At 41.6% G+C, this 21,616-nt stretch overlaps 1 protein-coding gene across 2 annotated transcripts in view; it reads right to left on the reverse strand.

Annotated features, from left to right (window-relative positions):
- Positions 1 to 21,616, reverse strand: part of DMXL2 (Dmx like 2) — a 199,217-nt gene that overhangs the window by 36,975 nt on the left and 140,626 nt on the right. For both annotated transcript variants that reach the window (XM_049777555.1, XM_049777558.1), the window contains exons 24-30: positions 18,969 to 20,032; positions 17,687 to 17,878; positions 15,030 to 15,106; positions 13,892 to 14,022; positions 7,969 to 8,217; positions 3,838 to 4,016; positions 1,055 to 1,185 (exon numbers count right to left, since the gene is read on the reverse strand). In XM_049777555.1, the coding sequence (XP_049633512.1) occupies positions 1,055 to 1,185; positions 3,838 to 4,016; positions 7,969 to 8,217; positions 13,892 to 14,022; positions 15,030 to 15,106; positions 17,687 to 17,878; positions 18,969 to 20,032 (2,023 nt within the window). The remainder of the gene's footprint in view (positions 1 to 1,054; positions 1,186 to 3,837; positions 4,017 to 7,968; positions 8,218 to 13,891; positions 14,023 to 15,029; positions 15,107 to 17,686; positions 17,879 to 18,968; positions 20,033 to 21,616) is intronic.

Consider the following 21,616-nt stretch of genomic DNA (forward strand, 5'->3'; position numbering starts at 1 on the left):
TGGGGTCTTCCATAGCAGCCTTTCACAGGGAATCAGGAAGGCCAATAATAGTTTTTCTTCACTAAAAAATATTTGTAGCCGCATTGTTATTCTTTTTTTCTTTTCTTTCTGTCTTTTGTTTGTTTGTTTGTTTTTGGGTCACACCTGGCAGCACTCAGGGGTTACTCCTGGCTCTATGCTCAGAAATCGCTCCTGGCAGGCACGGGGATCATATGGAATGCTGGGATTCAAGCCACCTTTTGTCCTGAATCAGCTGTACCATTCATCTTGGGTTGGCTGCGGGCAAGGCAAATACCCTATTGTTGTGCTTTCTCTCTGACCCCTGCAGTGCTATTCTTGGCTTGGTCTTCATGTCTGTTTTCTCCCTAGAATATGTATCTAATTTGCTTATCTGTTTCTTCTGTTTGTTTGGGTGTTTTATTTGTTTTCATTATGCTCAGAGATTACTCCTGGCTCTAAGGAATCACATAAGAAACATTACTTATGGGTGGTGGCGCAGCTGTAGGGCGTTTGCCTTGCATATGGCTGACCTAGAACAGATAGCAGTTCATCCTCCAGTGTCCCAAATGGTCCCCCAAGCCAGTAATGATTCTGAGCACATAGCCAGAAGGTGTTGCCCAAAATCCAAAATAAATAAATAAGTAAGTAAGTAAATAAATAAATAAAAGAATCATTACTTATGGTGCTTTGCAGACCATATGAGATGCCAGGGATCAAACCTGTGTCAGCTGAATGCAAAGCAAGGGCCTTACACACTATTCTATTTCTCTGGCCCCATCCCTGTTTCTTTGCTTGTTTGAAGAAGCCTGTGTTACCACTTGAACCCTTTGTCTCATATCTTTCTAAGAAAATTTCATTCAAAAGAAACTACCTTGTTCCACTAAAAAAAACAACCACCAAATAAAAGGCATTTTTTAAATAAATCTCAACTATCTAGTAATTTATATCAAAGGCGCAACATTCCTTATATTAAGCTATTGCTTATATAAATCATAAAGTTAGCTAAAAATAGTATCACCAAACTTTCTACAAAAGACAAAGTGAAAAAATTTACCTGTAAGAATTTGGGTCTTGATGTTCCTGTATTTGTGTATCTGAAAAAAAGGCATCATCTTCATCTTCATCACTATGAATACTTTCATCAGAATCATATATGACACCACTATCAGACAGAGGAAGAAATGGCTGCCAAAAAAGGACAGTTATTTTTAATATTTATAATGGTGATTTGGGGGGGGGGGGTTGGGCCACACCCGGCGGTGCTCAGGGGTTACTCCTGGCTGTCTGTTCAGAAATAGCTCCGGGCAGGCACTGGGGGGGGGGGGGGGCGGGCGGGGACGGACACCGGGATTCGAAACAACCACCTTAGGTCCTGGATCGGCTGCTGGCAAGGCAAACATCTGTCCAGGCCCATATTGGTGATTTTTTTTTTTTTTACCTAATGTACTTAACACTAAAATTTTTTTGTTGTTTTGTTTGGTTTTATTTTTTGTTTGTTTGTTTGTTTTTTGGGTTTTTGTGTCACACCCGGTAGCACTCAGGGGTTACTCCTGGCTCCACACTCAGAAATCGCTCCTGGCAGGCTCGGGGGACCATATGGGATGCCAGGATTCGAATCAATGACCTTCTGCATGAAAGGCAAATGCATTACCTCCATGCTATGTCTCCCGCCCCCGTTTGTTTGGTTTTGGGTCACACTCAGTGATGCTCAAGGCTTACTCCTGCCTATGCAACTCAGGGGTCACTCTTGATGAGTTCATGGAACCAGATTTAGAATCTGGGAGGGCTATGTACATGGCAAGCACCTTCCCTTCTCTAGCCCCCAACATTTTAAGTGGTATCAATCTAAATTACTTTCTTTCACAAATTATACTAGGCCTACAAATTAACCTATGTATGATAAAAGTAATATAAGTCAGTGGAGACTTAAAGATTTATTGAAGGAGGGGACCTGGAGCTACAGCACAGAACTTAGTGCACTTATCTTGCACTCAGTCAACGTAGGGTTGATCTCTTGTGTTTTAAGTCTCCCAAGCACTACCAGGAGTGATCCCTGAGCACAGAGACAGGAGTAACATGGCCAGGAGTGGCCCCAAAATAAAAAAACAAAAAAGGGAATAGTTCAAGGAGGACTGGAAATTTGGCTCAATGACAAACCATGTGACTTACATGCATGAGACCTGGGCTTGATTCCTGGCACAGCAAAAATTAAAATGACACAAAGAGGGGGCCAGAGCAGTGGCACAAGTGATAGGGCATTTGCATTGCATGCGCTAACCTAGGACCGATTAATGTTCAATAGCCCAGCATCCCATATGGTCCCCCAAGCCAGGAGAAATTTCTTTTTTTCTTTGTTTGTTTTGTATTTTGGGGGCCACACCCGTTTGACGCTCAGGGGTTACTCCTGGCTATGTACTAAAAATCCTCTAGCGCCACCACTCTGGCCCCCAGGAGCAATTTCTGAGTGCACAGCCAGGAGTAATCCCTGAATGTCACCGGGTGTGGCCCAAAATAAGAGGAGCCGCAACGATAGCACAGCTGGTAAGGCATTTGTCATGCACATAATCAATTTAGGTTTGATCCCTGGCATCCCATACGGTCCCCTACATTTGCCAGGAATAATTTCTAAGCACAAAGTCAGGAGTAATCCCTGAATGCTGTTGGATATGGCCCCCAAAACAAAACAAACAAAAAATACCAAAAGAATTATTCATTAAATAATTTTTCTAACAACTAGTTGGAATAGAAAAGAAAAGAAGGGGCCGGGAAGGTGGCGCTAAAGGTAAGGTGTCTACCTTGCAAGCGCTAGAGTAGGACGGACCGCGGTTTGATCCCCCAGTGTCCCATATGGTCCCCCCAAGCCAGGGGCGATTTCTGAGCGCATAGCCAGGAGTAATCCCTGAATCCCTGAGCGTCAAACGGGTGTGGCCCAAAAACCAAAAAAAAAAAAAAAAAAAAAAAAGAAAGAAAAAGAAAAAGAAAAAGAAAAGATAGGACCAAGTCTTACTTTGAGAATTAAGTTAAAAAGGAGGCATGAGGTCTAAGTTCCAATGACTTGTTGATTCTAAGTCCCCGTGACTGTTGATCCCTCATACAGAGAAAAGTATATCCTTGTCTTATTTTTTGTTGTTTTGTTTTGTTTTTGGGTCACACCTGGCTGCGCTCAGGGTTTCCTCCTGGCTCTATGCTCAGAAATCGCTCCTGGCAGGATCGGAGGACCATATGGAATGCCAGGATTTGAACCACCGTCCTTCTATATGCAAACACCCTGCCTCCATGCTATCTCTCGGGCCCCACATCCTTGTCTTTTATTCTTTCAGGCAGCTCAGGATCACTCATGACCTGATCAAACCTTCAAATATTCATAAATCTCTCTCTGTTTTAATACCCTGCTGACCAAACATCAGAAGAGAGTCAATCTGGTTGGTTCCTGGTCTCAAGAGAAAGATGCTGCAAAATATGATTTAAAACCCGACTTCTGGGGTGTCTGCCTTGCAAGCGCTAGCCAAGAATCAGGACCGCGGTTCTATCCCCCGGCATCCCATATGGTCCCCCCAAGCCAGGAATAACCCCTGAGTATCAAACAGGTGTGGCCTGAAAAACCAAAAAAAAAAAAAACCTGACTTCTGGCTCATGCTCAAGTCCTGTAATTTCCCTGATCTCCTCCCATCAAGTATGTGATCGATTTTAAGTATCATCCTTGACTGACTACCAGCTTCCAGACTTGAGATTACACTGTCACTCATTCAGTTCAGAAGATGCTCATGGGTCCTCTGTGCTGTACACACACGTTAATAACACATGGCCAAGGAGAGCTGATACTCCTCATGCCCTTACCTTGGCAACAAAGTAATCCCACATACTCAGTTCTGGAGGAATAAATTTTTCTTTGTAAGATGGTCTCTCTGCAGGCACTGGTGGTGGGGTTGCATCTTTCACAGGCCTTCCAGGGACCAGCATCCGCATATTAAATCTCCGGCGGTGCTTATCTATGTCTTCAGAAGGAGCAGGAGGCGCTGAATTTTAAAAAGAGGTAGGAGAACATTTAAAAAAAATCAATTCAAAGAGTTAATTATTATTCGATTCTTAACCATGTTTTAGTCTAAACTAATATCTTACATCTATTGCTTATACACATTCTAGTTAGTAGATCAGTTTTCCATCAATCATGTCAGAGATGCATATGAAAATAGAACATGAAAGACTATCATACATGAGTAGTATATACTGTATGGAATAAGGATTAAAGTAATTCTCTATACAATGTTAATATATCAGATATTCGTTCAATAAGAGTGCCTGAGAGATCATTTTTAGTCATACAGTTCAACATTCACAAGCTATGTAGAATGTAAATATAACTTCTGAGAAAGCGTATGAGGTGAAAAAAGAAAGAAATGGCCAGAGGAACTCTGGGTAAGTGGAGAGAGTCAACTACCCTTCTGAGTTAGAGATAGGATGGGAATAATAGTAGTAGTCTCAAATTAGGGGAGGATTAGTCTGTGGGTGTGAAGCTGGGAGGTTATCACTGGAACCTCTAATGCTAATCATAAGTAAAGTAGAGATCCTGTATGCATTAAAGGCAGATGGATGCAGATAACACACAGAAGAGCCCACACAGAGTCAGATGTAACTCACATGGCAGAGTACATGTCTAGAATGTGTATCACTCTAGGCTCCATCGTGGCAGTGTTGGATATACCTGAGAACCCACAACAGGCCACAGCCATGCTAGAGCAGAGTGCTGTTGCAAGTCAGCCCTTGATGGGGTTGACTGATGGAGGGATGGAAGATGAGGTCTTTCCCCTCCAGCTCGGAGCACGCGTCTGCCACCCTGTTCAGCCGGCGGTTCTGCAGTGAAGCGGCGGGTAAAAGGCTAGCAGACAGTCAGGCTTGTGAAAATATTAGCTTTATTCGCTGGACAAGACTGAAGCCAAAAGCCTCAGCATCAGTTCCAGCCAAAAAAGCCCTTCGCCTTCCACAGACCCTTGCTTTTATCCCCCAGAATCAGGTACCACCCAATGGTGGGAGCAGAATCAGGTATCACCCTAGGGTGGGAGCAGAATGCCAGGTCACACCCTAGGGAAGGGCACAATCATCGATCAGGGTAGGGTCAGTAACACAATAATCCCATTGAAATGTTTACATATACAACAAGCACAACCCAGAACAGCCACATAACAAAATCAAATACATGTATCTCAACTCTTCTTATTGGAGGGCAGTAAGTACCAAAAGCAGGGCAAATGAGGAGTACATAAGGAGCCTATTTCAAGCATTCAAAACTAATTGAATAATAGAAGAAAATATAAAAGGGAAGAGAACCTACTTCTCACCCTGTTACAGAAAATACCCCCCCAATTCCTCTCCCATACCAACAATTCATCCAAATTTATAGAAAACTAACCTCAAATTACATTTTTCAGGGGTTGATGATTACCACCCTAGACTAGCCACCTTTATCTTCTTATAATTGAGGTGAAACTTACATAAAATCTTTTTCCCATTTTATAGGAGCCATTTTAAAATATATAAGATAGAAAGATTTATTACAGCCAAACTGTTGTACACTAGCATTTCTATATAGTTCCAAAACAACCTCCTGTGATTGAGACCTATCATCACCAAAACAAGCCCCACCACCTGTCAAAACAAACAAAAAGAAACAAACCAAAAACCTCCAAACCTCTAAAGCATTTGCATCCCTTAAAAGAAAACTCAGTGCCAATTATGCAGGTAATTCCCATCCTCTCACCTATACCCCACGGCAATCACCAATCTGTTTTCTGTCTCTATGTACATACCAATTCCAGACTGACACAATATACAATCTTTGGTATTGCAGTTATTTCAATTAATAGCTCTAAGATGTATGCTAGTTGCAATATAACCATTTAAAATGAAACTGAGATTCTTTACTTCAACACCAACATGGAAATACATTTCTCATAACATACACGAACCTACATCTGGTCATATCCTCAATCTTAAAACATCAAATAAGTTGGCCCGGAGAGATAGCACAGGGGCGTTTGCCTTGCAAGCAGCCGATCCAGGACCAAAGGTGGTTGGTTCGAATCCCGGTGTCCCATATGGTCCCCTGTGCCTGCCAGGAGCTATTTCTGAGCAGACAGCCAGGACTAACCCCTGAGTACCGCCGGGTGTGGCCCAAAAACCAAAAAAAAAAAAAAAAAATCAAATAAGGAGCCAGAGCGATAGCACAGTGGGAGGGTGTTTGCCTTGGACATGATCAACCCAAGTTTGACCCCTCATCTTATATGGTTCTCCAAGTCTGCCAGGAGTAATTTCTAAGCAAAGGTGTCATGAGTAACCCCTGAGCACCAACGGATGTGGTCCTCTCCCAAAAAAAGCAAAAAGAAAAACCAATAAAAATCAAAAGGGGGGGGGAGATAGCATGGAGGTAACGCATTTGCCTTTCATGCAGAAGGTCATCAGTTCGAATCTGGTTTCCCATATGGTCCCCCGTGCCTGCCAGGAGCAATTTCTGAGCATGGAGTCAGGAGTTTCCCAAAAACCACACACACAAAAAAAAGCAAAACAAAAATCAAAAACAGGGCCAGAGAGATAGCACAGCAGTAGGGCATTTGCCTTGGATGCAGCCAACCCAGGACAAACAACAGTTTGAATCCTGGCATCCCATACGGTCCCCGAGCCTGCCAGGAGCGATTTCTGAGTGCAGAGCCAGAAGTAACACCTGAGCACTGCCAGATGTGATCCAAAAACAAAACAAAAACAAAAAATCAAAAACATTATCAGATGAAAAAAAAATTCTCTGCTCCTAAAGGAAGAAGGAAAAAAATATATAGGAAAATATTTTAAATGTGCTAAAATAGCATAGCTATTTTGTACATGGCATAACTGAAGACAACTGCTGGTATGCCTATATAAATCATCTTTTTCCTTTTTTTGGTTTTGTTTTGGGGCCACAAAAGAGGCACTTAGGGGTAACTCCTGGCTCTGCACTCAGGAATCACTCCTGGCAGGCTCAGGGGACCAAATGGGATAACGAATTAGAATTCAGGTCTGTCCCATGGTCAACTGGATGCAAGACAAATGACCTACCACTGTGCTATCACTCTGGTCCCTAAATCATCTTATTTATTTATTATTTATTTTGGTTTTTGGGCCACACCTGGTGACTCTCAGGTTATTCCTGACTATGCGCTCAGAAATAGCTCCTTGCTTGGGGGACCATAGGGATGCCAGGGGATCGAACCACAGTCCATCCTAGGTTAGTGTGTGTAAGGCAAAAGCCCTACTGCTTGTGCCACCGCTCAGCCCTAAATAATCTTTTTTCTAATCAGAATTTCTTCTTTCCAAACACTTGCTCCTACTGATCTTCACCTTCCTATTACATATTTTATTGGTCTCGGTTTTTGGATTGGGTGGCGATTGTCACAGCGAGCAGAGCTCAGGGGTTACTGGGCTCTGCACTGACTGAAAAATTTCTCTTGGTAGTCTCAGAGGACTATATGAGATGCTGGGAATTGAGCCTGGGGCATCTGCATGCAAGAAAAATGCCTTATGTCAGGGGTCTCAAACTCAATTTACCTGGGGGCCGCAGGAGGCAAAGTCGGGGTGATCCTTGAGTGCAAAGTAAGCCTTGAACATTGGGGGGTGTGACCCAAACAACTAAAACAAAACAAAACAAAAAAGATTCCTCTAGGGCAGGGCCACAAAATGTTGTACGGAGGGCCATTTGAGACCCCGCCTTATGTCCTATACTATTGTTCTGACCCCACTTCCTACTACATCTTTATAAGCCTCACAAATAAATGGTTTATCAAGAACATGTTAAAACATTTTTTCTAACATGATTTATTTAATATCCTAATTAATACATTAAACATCACTGATTTACAAATTAACTCTCAAATCACTTATAAAATACTTAACATTTGGAAATATTTACTTTAATATATATTACTGGTATCAAATTTTTCTTACCTGAAATATTTTCTGATTGTTTTTGAGGTTTTACCACAAGTTTCACACCCCCTCCAAAAACAGCAGCCCACATCCGAGTATTTAGTGGGTGAGCTGCAAGTCGAAACAATTCACTGGAGGAATTTGTAGCAAGAGCATGTATCAGCAAACTTAAGTAAACAGCGACAACAGCTTCACACAACAGAATGTTCAATTTTGGTTGGTCTTCATCTTGGGCTGAACTCAAAAGATTAATAAGTGAACTTACACCTGAAAGGGAAAATAATATTACAGTGTAACTCTAACAAGGAAAAAATCCAAGTTTGCAATTTATTAAAATGTATGTATTAAGCAAAATAAATGCTCCCATGATTTAAGAAACAAAATAATAATAGAATTAGATTGTAGATAAAAAGAATAAAATAAAGATTCTTTAGACTATACTGGTATAATAAATGAATAAATAAAAGAAGGGTAGGCTTTTTTACAGTAAAAGTTCACTAATATGTTTAAGAAATGAGAGAATTCAAAATTACCATTGGGTAAAAAGATGGGTGTTGGAATATTATAGGACTGCAACTCAATCATTTTTTAGTAACTTTATTTCATGGTGATTCAATGAAAAATTTATTAATTAAAAATTACCATTGGTAACCCCCACAATAATTAAGAAAAGCTAAAATTTGAGTTCTAAATGACTCTTCAAGAATACTTATTGGAGGGGCCGGGTAGGTGGCGCTGGAGGTAAGGTGTCTGCCTTGCAAGCGCTAGCCAAGGAAGGACCACGGTTCGATCCCCCGGCGTCCCATATGGTCCCCCCAAGCCAGGGGCGATTTCTGAGCACATAGCCAGGAGTAACCCCTGAGCGTCAAACGGGTGTGGCCCAAAAACCAAAAAAAAAAAAAAAAAAAAAAAAGAATACTTATTGGAGGGACTGGAGGGATAGCATGGAGGTAAGGCATTTGCCTTGCATGCAGAAGGACAGTGGTTCAAATCCCAGCATCTCATATGGTCCCCCGAGCCTGCCAGGAGCCATTTCTGAGCATAGAGCCAGGATTAACCCCTGAGTGCTGCCAGGTGTGACCCCCCCAAAACATAATACTTGGGCCTGAAGAGATAGCACAGCGGTATTTGCCTTGCAAGCAGCCGACCCAGGACCTAAGGTGTTTGGTTGGAATCCCGGTGTCTAATATGGTCCCCCATGCCTGCCAGGAGCTATTTCTGAGCAGACAGAGTAACAACCCCTGAGCACCATCGGGTGTGGCCCAAAAAACAAAAACAACAACAACAAAAAAATAATACTTATTGGAAGTGGAGAGATAGCATGGAGTAAAGGCTTTTACGTTGCATGCAGAAGGACAGTGGTTCAAAACCTGGCATCCCATATGGTCCCTCGAGCCTGCTAGGAGCGATTTCTGAGCTTAGAGCCAGGAGTAACCCCTGAGTGCTGCTGGGTGTGACCCAAAAACCAAAAACCAAAAAAAGAATACTTACTGATTATAAAGGACAAAAACCAGTAACTTTAGGGGTCGGAGGGCTAGCACACAAGACCTGGGTCCAATCCCCAGCATCTTATACGACCTAAAAAGTGTGGTTTCAAAACAAAACACATACACACACACTTATACGACCTAAAAAGTGTGGTCTCAAAACAAAACACACACACACACACAAACACACACACACACCAGTAACTTTACAGCACTGTGGTCTCAAAACAAAACACACACACACACACACACACACACACACACACACACACCAGTAACTTTATAGCACTAATAGTAGATCCAACTGACTAATTTTGCTGATAATGGCACAATGTTTCTGCAATTTTATATTTGTTAAAATACAAAACCTGAGTTAAGAAAACATTGGGGGCCGGGAAGGTGGCGCTAGAGGTAAGGTGTCGGCCTTACAAGCGCTAGCCATGGAACGGACCGCGGTTCGATCCCCCGGCGTCCCATATGGTCCCCCCAAGCCAGGGGCGATTTCTGAGCACATAGTCAGGAGTAATCCCTGAGCGTCAAACGGGTGTGGCCCAAAAACCAAAAAAAAAAAAAAAAAAGAAAAAGAAAACATTGGGGGGCCAGAGTAGTAGCACAAGCAGTAAGGTGTCTGCCTTGTCCACACTAGTCTAGGATGAACCACAATTCGATCCCTCGGTGTCCCATATGGTCCCCCAAGCCAGGAGCAATTTCCGAGACCATAGCCAGGAGTAACCACTGAGTGTCACCGGGTGTGGCCCAAAAAACAAAAACAAACAAACTAAAAACCACTGGGGTAAACTAGACAGGTGTGACTCAAAAATCTAAATAAATAAAAAAAGTTAAACCTTTGGCCACAATAAAAATTTAAAAAAAAAAAAGTTAAAACCATTGAGATTAAGGATGCTATCATTTCTTTTTATTTTTTTATTTTTTAACTGAACCCCAACTACAAACATGTTTATAATCATGGTGCTTAAACAGAAACTATTATAAGAAAATAAATTTAAAATAAATCTTCAGTCCATTTCTTTTTTTCTTCTTCCTTTCCTCTTCTTTCTCTTATTCTTCTTCCTCCTTTCTCTTCTTTTTCTTTCTCCTCTTTTCATTTTCTTTTCTCTTCCCCTTCTTTCTCTTTTCTTTTTCTCTTCTTTTCCTTCTTCCTCTTTCTCTTCCTTTTTTTCTTTTTCTTTTTCTTTTTTTTTTTTTGGTTTTTGGGCCACACCCGGTAACGCTCAGGGGTTACTCCTGGCTATGTGCTCAGAAGTTGCTCCTGGCTCGGGGGACCATATGGGACACCGGGGGATGGAACCGCGGTCCGTCCAAAGCTAGCGCAGGCAAGGCAGGCACCTTACCTTTAGCGCCACCGCCCGGCCCCCCTTTTTTTCTTTTTTTTCTTCTTCCCCTTCTTCCTCTTTTTCTTCTTCCTCTAACTCAATATTCTCTTTCTGGGACTCTAATGATTCCTATGTTGTTTCCTGTTGAGTTTATCAAAGACTTCTATTTTCATCTGTTCACATTTTTTGAGTTTATTCATTGTATGATCATTTGCTTTAAGGTTCTTTTCCAATCTCTTCTGCTGTAAGTTGTTCTGCAGCTCACTGACCCCGTCCCTCATGAGGTTTTCATTTCATCCACCGAGTTTTTCAGACCTGTTATTTCAGTTCTATCATTGTGGTCTGTTCAGCTCGATCTATGCTTGCTTTGAGTTCTTTGAACATCCTCCATATTAATATTCTAAACTCCTGATCTGAGAGGCTAACTAGGTGGTTGGTACTTTTCAGGCCATATTCATTCTCTAAAGGTGGTGTTGCCCTGCATTGTTTCCCCGTTGTAACACTTGTGTATTGGTTTTTACTATGTGGTTTTTACTGTGCTGGGGTTCATGGGTTAGAAGATGCGCATGGCTGCATCTTGGCTCTGAGATTGTGCTCCTCTGGTTCCACCTTATTGGGTGGGGCCCTTACCAGGTTTGGGCCCTGGAGAATATGTCCAATGGCATCTTCTTGGCTGTCTTGCGCAGAAAAGCCAAGGATACTATCTTTTATTTTTAATTGAAGCACTACAATTTACAAAATTATTAATGATCAACTTTCAGAGAAACAATGTTCCAAACACCAATCCTCATATCTTCCATGTCAGTTTTTTTTTCTTCTTTTTGTTTTTTGTTTTTTGGGCCACATCCGGCGGTACTCAGGGGTTACTCCTTGTCTGCTCAGAAATAGCTCCTGGCAGGCATGGGGGACCATATGGGACACCGGGATTCGAACCAACCACCTTTGGTCCTGGATCGGCTGCTTGCAAGGCAAACATCGCTGTGCTATCTCTCCGGGCCCAGTTTTTTTTTTTTTTTTTCTTTTGGGTCACACCTGGCAATGCTCAGGGATGACTCCTGGCTCTACACACAGTAATCATTATTGGTGGTGCTCAGGAGATCTTATGGGATACCATAGATTGAATTCAGTTGACCATGTTCAAGCATGTTCAAGGCAAGAGCCTTACTTGCTGTACTATCCCTGTGGGTTCAATTTTTGTAAATTTGTTTTGTAGCATTTACACATTTGCAAAATTATTTCAGTAAGAACTTAAACTACTGTTAAAGAGGTTCCACTCTATGGTACAGTACATTCACCAATGTAAATTCCTGAGCTTGATCCTCAATGTCAGGGGAAAAAAAAGTTAAAACGCAAATGTTGTTTCTAGAAGTTTATGCAAATGTCATCTTTGGGGGGATGGGAAGAACTCTGGGTCACACCCAGCTGTGCTCAGAAGCTAATTCATGGCTCTGTACTTGGGAGCCATCCTGGGGATCACTGGGATCAGCTACTGCCGGGCAAGTGCCTCAACTATCTCTCAACTCTACATAAATAACTTTTAAAACACTCATCTTGAGTTTGTTATTTCTACCTACTACCATTCTAGACAATGTTTATGTTTCTATTAAGAGTTAGAAAGGGGGTCAGAGAGATAGCATGGAGGAAAGGCATTTGCCTTGCATGCAGAAGGACGGTGGTTCGAATCCCAGCATCCCATATGATCCCCCGAGTCTGCCAGGGGTGATTTCTGAGCATAGAGCCAGGAGTAACCCCTGAGCACTGCTGTGTGTGACCCCAAAACCAAAACAAATAAAACAAAACAAAACAAAAACAAAAACAAAACAAAAAAATAGAGTTAGAAAGGGGGCCGGAGAGATAGCATGGAGGTAAGGCATTTGCCTTTCATACAGAAGGATGGTGTTTCGAATCCCGGCATCCTATATAGTCCCCCGAGCCTGCCAGGAGCAATTTCTGAGCTTAGAGCCACAAATAACCCCTGAGCACTGCCGGGTGTGACCCAAAAAAACAAAAACAAAAAAAGAGTTAGAAAGGAAGGAGAGTAAAATTGATTGGCAGTCGACTGCCAGGAAAGAGTATGAAGAGACTGGAGAAGGTTTATAATAATTGCCACGGAGAAGGACAAAAAGGGCTAACTAGAGAAAGAATAGATTATGGATATTCCTAATGAACAAAATAACACTATGAAGAACTGTGTTTTCTCTGCATATCTGTGAGAATATGTCCATGGTACTGTTCACTAAGACAAATTCAGAATACACTCACCCTTACGAAAAATTTTAAACTTTGGGGGGGGGGCGGTTAGGCCACATCTGGTGATGCTCAGGGGGTTACTCCTGACTATAAGCTCAGAAATTGCTCCTGGCTTGGGGGACCAAATGAGATGCCAGGATATCAAACCGCGGTTGATCCTAGGTTAGCATGTGCAAGGCAAACACCCTACTGCTTGCACCATCGCTCCAGCTCCACTTTATTTTTATTTTGTTTCATTTTGAATTCTGTTCAATACAGCTGCTCTGTATTACAAAATTAAAGAAGTTATTTAAGAATTTCTAATCCAGAGCCAGAGCAATGACGCAGCAGTAGGGCATTTGCCTTGCACGCTGCTGATCCAGGACATAGTGCATAGCCAAAAGTAACCCCTGATGGGCCAGGCGGTGGCGCTGGAGGTAAGGTGCCTGCCTTGCCTGCGCTAGCCTAGGACGGACCTCGGTTCAATCCCCCGGCATCCCATATGGTCCCCCAAGAAGCCAGGAGCAACTTCTGAGCGCATAGCCAGGAGTAACCCCTGAGCGTCACAGGGTGTGGCCCAAAAACCAAAAAAAAAAAAGTAACCCCTGAGTAACACCATACACCAAATTCACAGAATAACAATGAGGAAACCAATTAATAGTTTTAAAACCATTTAAAAAATAGTCTTTTATTTTTTTCAAAATGCTCTACCTACATAAGGGCCAACAATGGAGCTCAGTGGCTGAGCTGCCTTGCCTTGTTACAGCCCTGAGTTTAACATCCATCACAAAGGCTAGAGAGATAGCACAGTGGTAGGGTGGTAGGGTGTTTTCAAGGGCTAATAGTACCTGCTGCACTATCTCCAAACCCTGAAACCACTTAAATTCTTACCAGGCCATTGGGCAGGAGAAGAATTTGGTGTTGCATGTTCTTCAATGCTTTCTGTCCTCAGTCTTCTTCGATCACTTAAAAGAAGACCTTGATAAGCCATTCCTGTAAATTGATTTCCTTCTGTGAGACTACTAAAATAAAAAGGTTCAGTTAGTTAGCATTCTTAATGCTATGATAACAATTATAATATACATATTGAATGATTATACTTTTTTAAACTTTTCTTGCACACTTAAGACTTGGGGTTTTATCCCCAAAGCCAAAACCAAAACTAAAAACAACACACTAGACTCACTATTTTACTAAGAATTCACTTTTAAAAGTTCTTATAACTAGTTACAAGTATATGATCATATTTAAAAAAAAACAATTATTTTTTTTTGTTTTTGGGCCATACCCGGCATTGCTCAGGGGTTCTCCTGGCTGTCTGCTCAGAAATAGCTCCTGGCAGGCACAGGGGACCATATGGGACACCGGGATTCGAACCAACCACCTCTGATCCTGGATCAGCTGCTTGCAAGGCAAACGCCGCTGTGCTATCTCTCTGCCCCCCCCCCCAAAAAAAACATTTTAAACAAAATACAATATAATCATATTTTAGGAAAAATTCTTAGACAAAATACCAAATTTTACACCTTCTGGTAGTCTATAAATTTTCCAGATGACACTTAACAATTACAATTTCAAATCTTTTTTTTTTTTTTTTTTTGGTTTTTGGCTCACACCCAGTGACGCTCAGGGGTTACTCCTGACTATGCGCTCAGAAATTGCTGCTGGCTTGGGGCCCATATGGGACACCAGAGGATTGAATTGCAATCTGTCCTAGGTCAGTCACGTGCAAGACAAATGCCCTACCAGCATTGTCATCGCAGTTATTATTGTAATTATTTCTCTAACTGCACTGACCACTCTGTAAGCTTCATATCACGGGCTGGTCCTTTGGTCCTCATCTCTTTCGTCTCTATTATCTGTCTCTTGACAGTTAATCTCTGACCTTTTATTCTGCCTGCTAAAATATACATCTAAATAATGACTTCAGTATTTTTAAGTTCCTACAAAACAGAACCTTTCTACCAGTCCAGAACAGTTTCATATATTCTTACTGCAATAATACTATTTGGATTTTAATTTTTTTTACCTGTAGCTATGACTGTCACATAATGCCTGGTAAATTGATGCAGAAAGTGATGCTGCCAGCGAATGAAGTATTTGCACCTAAAACCAAAACAGCCACAGTTACACTTTATACTAATATTTCTACACAGCAGTAATATCTTAAAATTAGAAAATACCCAGGGAACTAAAAATATCATGGCTAGATTCTGTATCAATTTTAACATGGAAACTATTAATTCTATATTAAAGCTTCTAAAATAATTGTCACTGTCTTTACATGAATGCTCAGGCCAAAGGTAACAAAGGTAACTTAAAATGAGTGTGACACTTTCCAGGCCCTGAGCAAAGTGCCAATGTTCCAATTACTGGGATTGTTTTGTGGGTTTCTTGAATACCCAGCAGCATTCAGGGAATTACTCTTGGCTCTATGCTCAGAAATAATTCCTGACAGGCTCAGGAGACCATATGGGATGCTGGGGAATGAATCCAGGTTAGTCCCAGGCCAGGCAAATGCCTTACCAGCTGTGCTATCACACCAGCCCCTCCTGAGACTGTTTTTGTCTGCTAAGGATCACTTTAAATAATAATATGCCAAAAACAGCAGAAACAAAGTAAGCATAGAATTTTCAGAACTTGTTCAACTGGTCTTATGAAATATCTTCACTGAAAATAGGCTAAATTGTCTGGAGTGATGCCGAGTGCAGTCAGGAGTAACCCCTGAACACTGCTGGGTGTGGACCTCCAAAAATAAAAAGTACTTAAAAATAAAATAGAGGCTAGATCTTATCAAAAAGAATGAATTAAACCTGAATGAGGTAAATATGTTTACCTCTGTTAATCACTGTGTGGAATGGCTTCTTTTCTTTTCTTTTTTTTATATATTTTATTTAAACACCTTGATTACATACATGATTGTGTTTGGGTTTCAGTCATGTAAAGAACACCACCCATCACCAGTGCAACATTCCTATTACCAATGTCCCAAATCTCCCTCCTCACCACCCAACCCCTGCCTGTACTCTAGATAGGCTTTCTATTTCCCTCATACATTCTCATTGTTAGGATAGTTGACAATGTAGTTATTTCTCTAACTAAACTCACCCTTGTTTGTGGTGAGCTTCATGAGGTGAGCCCTCCTCTCTTTTGTGTCTGAAAATTATTATTGCAAAAATGTCGTTCATTTTTCTTAAAACCCATAGATGAGTGAGACCATTCTGCGTCTCTCTCTCTCTCTCTCTCTCTCTCTCTCTCTCTCTCTCTCTCTCTCTCTCTCTCTATTTCACTCAGTATAACAGATTCCATGTACATCCATGTATAGGAAAATGTCATGACTTCATCTCTCCTGACAGCTGCATAATATTCCATTGTGTATATGTACCACAGTTTATTTAGGGAATGGCTTATTTTCTAGAAAGCAAATAATCTACAATAGATTAAAAGGCTGGTGGGTTGGTGAGTTCCTCAGAAGAATGTACTACCAAAGTATGCACCTTTCAAACAAATGAAGAAAATATTTTAAATGATAGTCAAAATGACCCCAGACTCTGAAATTGAAAGTGGCACTACACAAATATAGTTCTAGTCTGACCAGCATTCCAGGTCCTGCCAAGCAGCTACCTAGCATTTTTTGAAACCTATCAGTTATAAAGTTTCTCACATAGGATATGGTCGACTTTGGGATAGTAACTTTGCTAAAATGCTGACTGACCCAAACCACCGTATGATACAACTAAACTGTATCAGAGAAGCAATGAGAGAACTTTCATTGGGACTGGTTCTGATTTTCTCAAAGATAATACTAGAATTTTTTTAAATTTTTATTTTGATCATATTGGCTTACATATCTTTCACAGTAGTATTTTAGGTACATATCAACATTTAATCGGGAATACCCATTACCAAATTTGTTCTCCCCCCATGCCCATTCCCTTCCTGCAACCCATATCCCCCCCACCATCACCCCCAGGGTTGCTAGAGTAGGTGGTCCCCTCTTTGTCTAGCTTCCTATTAGTGATCATACATCTGTTTGGTCCTGGAACCCTCCCTTGTTTCCCCCTCTGTTTGAGAGGTGGAGCTTGATAATTCGAGTTATGTGGTTTGATATTACTAGAATTTTTATCTTCACAATATCTTAGCACCTAAGATACTGAGAAATCTTGCAAAAAGGCATAAATATTTCTAATTTAAAAGAAACTGAATCAAGAAGGAATTAAGTGATATTGTCATTGAATGACAATAATCTGTTGTGGAAAATCAATTTTATCACTAAGAAAGTTTGCCTGTGTTAAAAACAGTAACTGTTACAAAATAAGATGAATGTTTAGTTTTATATTACAAACACTGGACAAATCTATTTGTGAACTGATGGGAAGTGAAAAGGTACCAAATGGATCAGACATAGCCCTGAGCACTGCTGGGCGTGACAAAAAACTGGAAAAAAAGAAAAAAGTACACATGATTAACCTGGGTTTGATCCCCAGCACCCCATATGGTCGCTTCAAGCATCACCAGGAGCAATCCCTGGGTACAAAGCCAAACGTAAGTCCTGAGCACTGCCAATGTGGCCCCAAAACAAAACACAGAACTTAAAAGGGCCCTTCTGAGTTCATGAAGACAAGGCTAATGCATCTTTACCTTCTTCGTGTGAACAATATCAAAGAATCATCAACTTCACATTACCTTCACATCTCTGACAGTGGGATGAGGAGGTGTTTTCATCTGAACAATAGTATAAAGTATATCATGGATGTGGTTATTCAGGTACAGAACAGGATTCGCTATGACTGTTTTTGTTGAGGCTATACTTGCTGAAAGTAGGGGCAGGGTAGTCGGCAAAGGTAGCGGAGACTGGAGCTGCTTCACAGTAGTTTCCTGTGGGCAACAGAGGGTTGTTTGGATCAAAGCATATCGTCTGTGTGAAAGAGGAAAACAAGCAAAAAGAAAAACAGCAGTGGCAACAGAAAAATACTGGTTATAAACATTTGGAGAAAAACAATACTTTTGATATATTCTGCACTGAGTACTAAGCTAAACAAACACTGAGAAGTGTTTGAGTGGGGCCCGACTCTATTCTAACTACCAAACTATAGTGTAAAAAGATGCATTCAGGGCCAAAGAGAGAGTATAGTGGGTAGGCTCTTGCCTTGCATGTAGCCAACCCAGTTTCAATCTCCAGCATCCCATATGGTCCCCTGACATCCAGCAGCAGTAAATCCTAAGTGCAGGGCCAGGAGTAAATCCTCAGCATCAAAATAAAATACATGGAAAGACCCATTCTAAATAAAAAAATCTGGCCCTTCTGGGGAATAAGCCAAACATATTTAAGATGTAATGGTAAAAAAGACCAAGTAAAAGCAAATACATTTTAAAATTAGCTAGGACATGGAAGAATTATTGATACTAAAAAAAAAAAATCAAGATTGGGGCCAGAGCAACAGAACATTTGTTTTGCAAGCTTCAATCTCTGGCATCCCATATGTCTCCTGATCTTGCCAGGAGTAATTTCTGAGAGCAAAAACAAGAGTTACTCTTGAGTGCTGCTAGGTGTGGCCCAAAAACAACAACTAAAATTTAAGACTGGGGCTAAAAGGGGCCAGAGTGGTAACAGTGGTTGGGCATTTGCCTTGCTCGTGGCCAACCCAGAATGGATTCGGGTTCGATTCCCGGCATCCCAGAGGGACCCAGAGCCAGGAGCGATTTCTGAGGGCAGAGCCAGGAGTAACCCCTGAGTGCCACTGGGTGCCCCCACCCCCCCAAAAAAGACTGGGGCTACCATGACAGCTTAATGGGTTAAGCACATGCTTTGCAGGCAGGAAACCTGGATTGATTCCCACTCCCTCAACCCACATTACAAACAGAAGTACAGAACCAGGATCAGACCCCAAGCACTGCCAGGTGTGGCTCTCAAACAAAACAAAAACCACAAGAATAAATAAGACTAAAAACAAAATGGAATTTATACCTGCTGTGATTCTTGTAGCAAAAATTTGAGTTCCATTCTCACAGAGGCCAGACCCCCACCCTGAGCCCCATGAAGGCTACAGTAACTAAGAAACACTCGCAAAAGATCTTGGTTTTTCTGCAGCCACAGCTTTCGCTTCTCTGCATGCTCCCGTTTGGCCTGCAGTCTCCGTCTTTCTATCTGGTGCCGTTCATAGGAACCAATATCTGGCTTGTCCACCATTTCTTCTTGGTCCAGGAACTCACTCTCTGCATTAGAATACACTTTATTCACATATTCTTTAATCACGGACTCATGATTACATATCTCATGTAAGGCCGCAATTTCCTTCTCAAGCCAGTTGTAGAGTTGAAATCGGAGTTTCCCTCCGTCTACTTCATAACCAGTGGCTAGTGTCCTTAGTTCAGTCATAAGGATCTTTAAACAAGCTCTGAATTTTAGTTGTTCAGCAATTACATCAACTTCAGTGTCATCTTCCAGCGAGTCCTCATCCTGAGGTGTCTGTGACATCTTAGGGTCTGAGGTTTTCTCATCTCCTTGCCTCTCTTCATTTTTGACTAAACTAGTGGCATCTTCTTCCTCTTCTTCTAAGGCACTATCATGTTCTTCACCCCAGTCAAGATTAAGAGGTTCTTCCTCAACTTTTATAACAGGCTGACTCCAGTCAAATTGTGATGAAGTTACAGTTGACCAATCAGTGCCAGCACTTGTGCCACCGTCACTGAGAGTGTTTGATTCTGAAAGTACATCACCACTCTTTTTACCAATGGAGTCAGGCTGATCTTTTTTTTCAGGTAAGGCAGATGTTTTGTTAACTTTGGGAATTTTAGATAGGACCTCTAAGGCTAAAACAGGGCATCCAACCTTAAAGTGAGCATTTGCAGTGGTAAAGAACAATTTTCTTTCTATGAGGTTAATTTTATCCACATAGTTTTTCTCCGTTTTGAGGCCTAAGGTTGCCAGTGTGCCTTCAGGAGTGACAAGGTTCCGGCGAATAATGAGGGGATGAGTTCGAAGGTAATTGTAGAAGCTGAACACCACTGGGTTACAAGCTTTGATGATAACTACAGAAACCAAGTGGAAAAAGGCACAAGGCATTCTGTTAATCTAACAATTATAGAAAAATTAAATGCTAGGACTGGAGCGCTATACAGAGGTTAAGATGTGCATATGGCAGGCATAAGTTCTAGCTTAAGCATGCCATATGATTCCCACAAATCAACCAGAAGTGATTTTTGAGTTCAGAGTCAGAAGTAAGGCCTGAGTACTACCATGAGTGGCCAAAAAACAAAATAAAACCCAAAAACAAAAATGAAAAATCAACATTTTGTCAGATAAAATAACAATTATTGGGGCCGGAGAGACAGCATGGAGGTAAGGCGTGTATGCAGAAGGTCGGTGGTTCTAATCCTGGCCTCCCATATAGTCCCCTGAGCCTGCCAATAGCAATTTCTGAGCATAGAGCCAGGAGTAACCCCTAAGCGCTGCCGGGTGTGACCCAAAAACCAAAAACCAAAAAAAAAAAAAAATGATTAACCAAGAAGAAAGAGACTAGGAAGTCATTCAAGTGGTAGAGCAATCTTTAAAATGTTTAGGCCCAGGGTTCACCCATGGCCCACAAATTTCTGAAAGGTCCTGGAACCTCAGACATGAGCACTACACAGAACCCTCAGGCACTAGTAGGTAAAGCACTGCTGGAACCACTGAGGAAGATCCTATTAAAAAAAAAAAAAGCAAAACAGGGCAGGACCAGAGCAATAGCTCAGCAGTAAGGCATTTGCCTTGCATGCAACTGACCCACAGCAGACCTGGGTTTGATCCCCAGTGTCTCAGATGGTCCCCCAAGCCAGAAGCCATTTCTGAGCACATAGCGAGGAGTAACCCCTGAGATTACTGGGTGTGGCATTGTAGAACAGTGAGTCTTGGGGCACTTTCCACACATCACTCATGCATTCTGTTTTGTCACTCTATTCCTTTGCTGTTTTCTGACACAAATCGTAAAACTAAATTCTAGCCAGGATTACATTTTTGGACTGAGATGATAATAAGCTTCTACCTTATCTTCTGTACTTCCTTTAATGACTATTTTATTATATATTATATGTAATATTATATTGTATTTTATTATATTTTCATTGTTTATTTGTTGGCAGGGAGGGAGGTCCCCCTCACATTTGTGACTAAGTGGTCTGAGGCTGTAACACCACTCGAAACTGTGGATGTCCAGGGCTGTACTTGGTGATACTAGGAAATCATGTCATGCATGCTGGAATTCAAATCTGGGTATGGTGCATACCAGGCATGTTCCTGATCACTGTACTTTACTATAACCTGGCCCCTATTTAAAATACTATTATTATGATTAGGTTTCTGGGTTACATCTGGCAGTGCTCAGTGCTTATTCCTGGTGGGACTCACGCAGACTGTATGGAGTGCTGGGGATGGAACCCAGGTTGGCTACATTCAAGTCAAGCTCTCTACCTGCTATACTGTTGTTCTGGCCCCTATTTTTTTTTTGTTGTTTGTTTTGTTTTGTTTTTTGGGCCACAACAGTGACACTCAGGGGTTCTGGCTATGTGCTCAGAAGTCGTTCCTGGCTTGGGAGACCAGATGGGGCGCCGGGGATCAAATCCAGGTCCTTCTTGGGT

Source organism: Suncus etruscus, chromosome 1 (assembly GCF_024139225.1).
Source record: "Suncus etruscus isolate mSunEtr1 chromosome 1, mSunEtr1.pri.cur, whole genome shotgun sequence".
NCBI classification, from domain to species: domain Eukaryota; kingdom Metazoa; phylum Chordata; class Mammalia; order Eulipotyphla; family Soricidae; genus Suncus; species Suncus etruscus.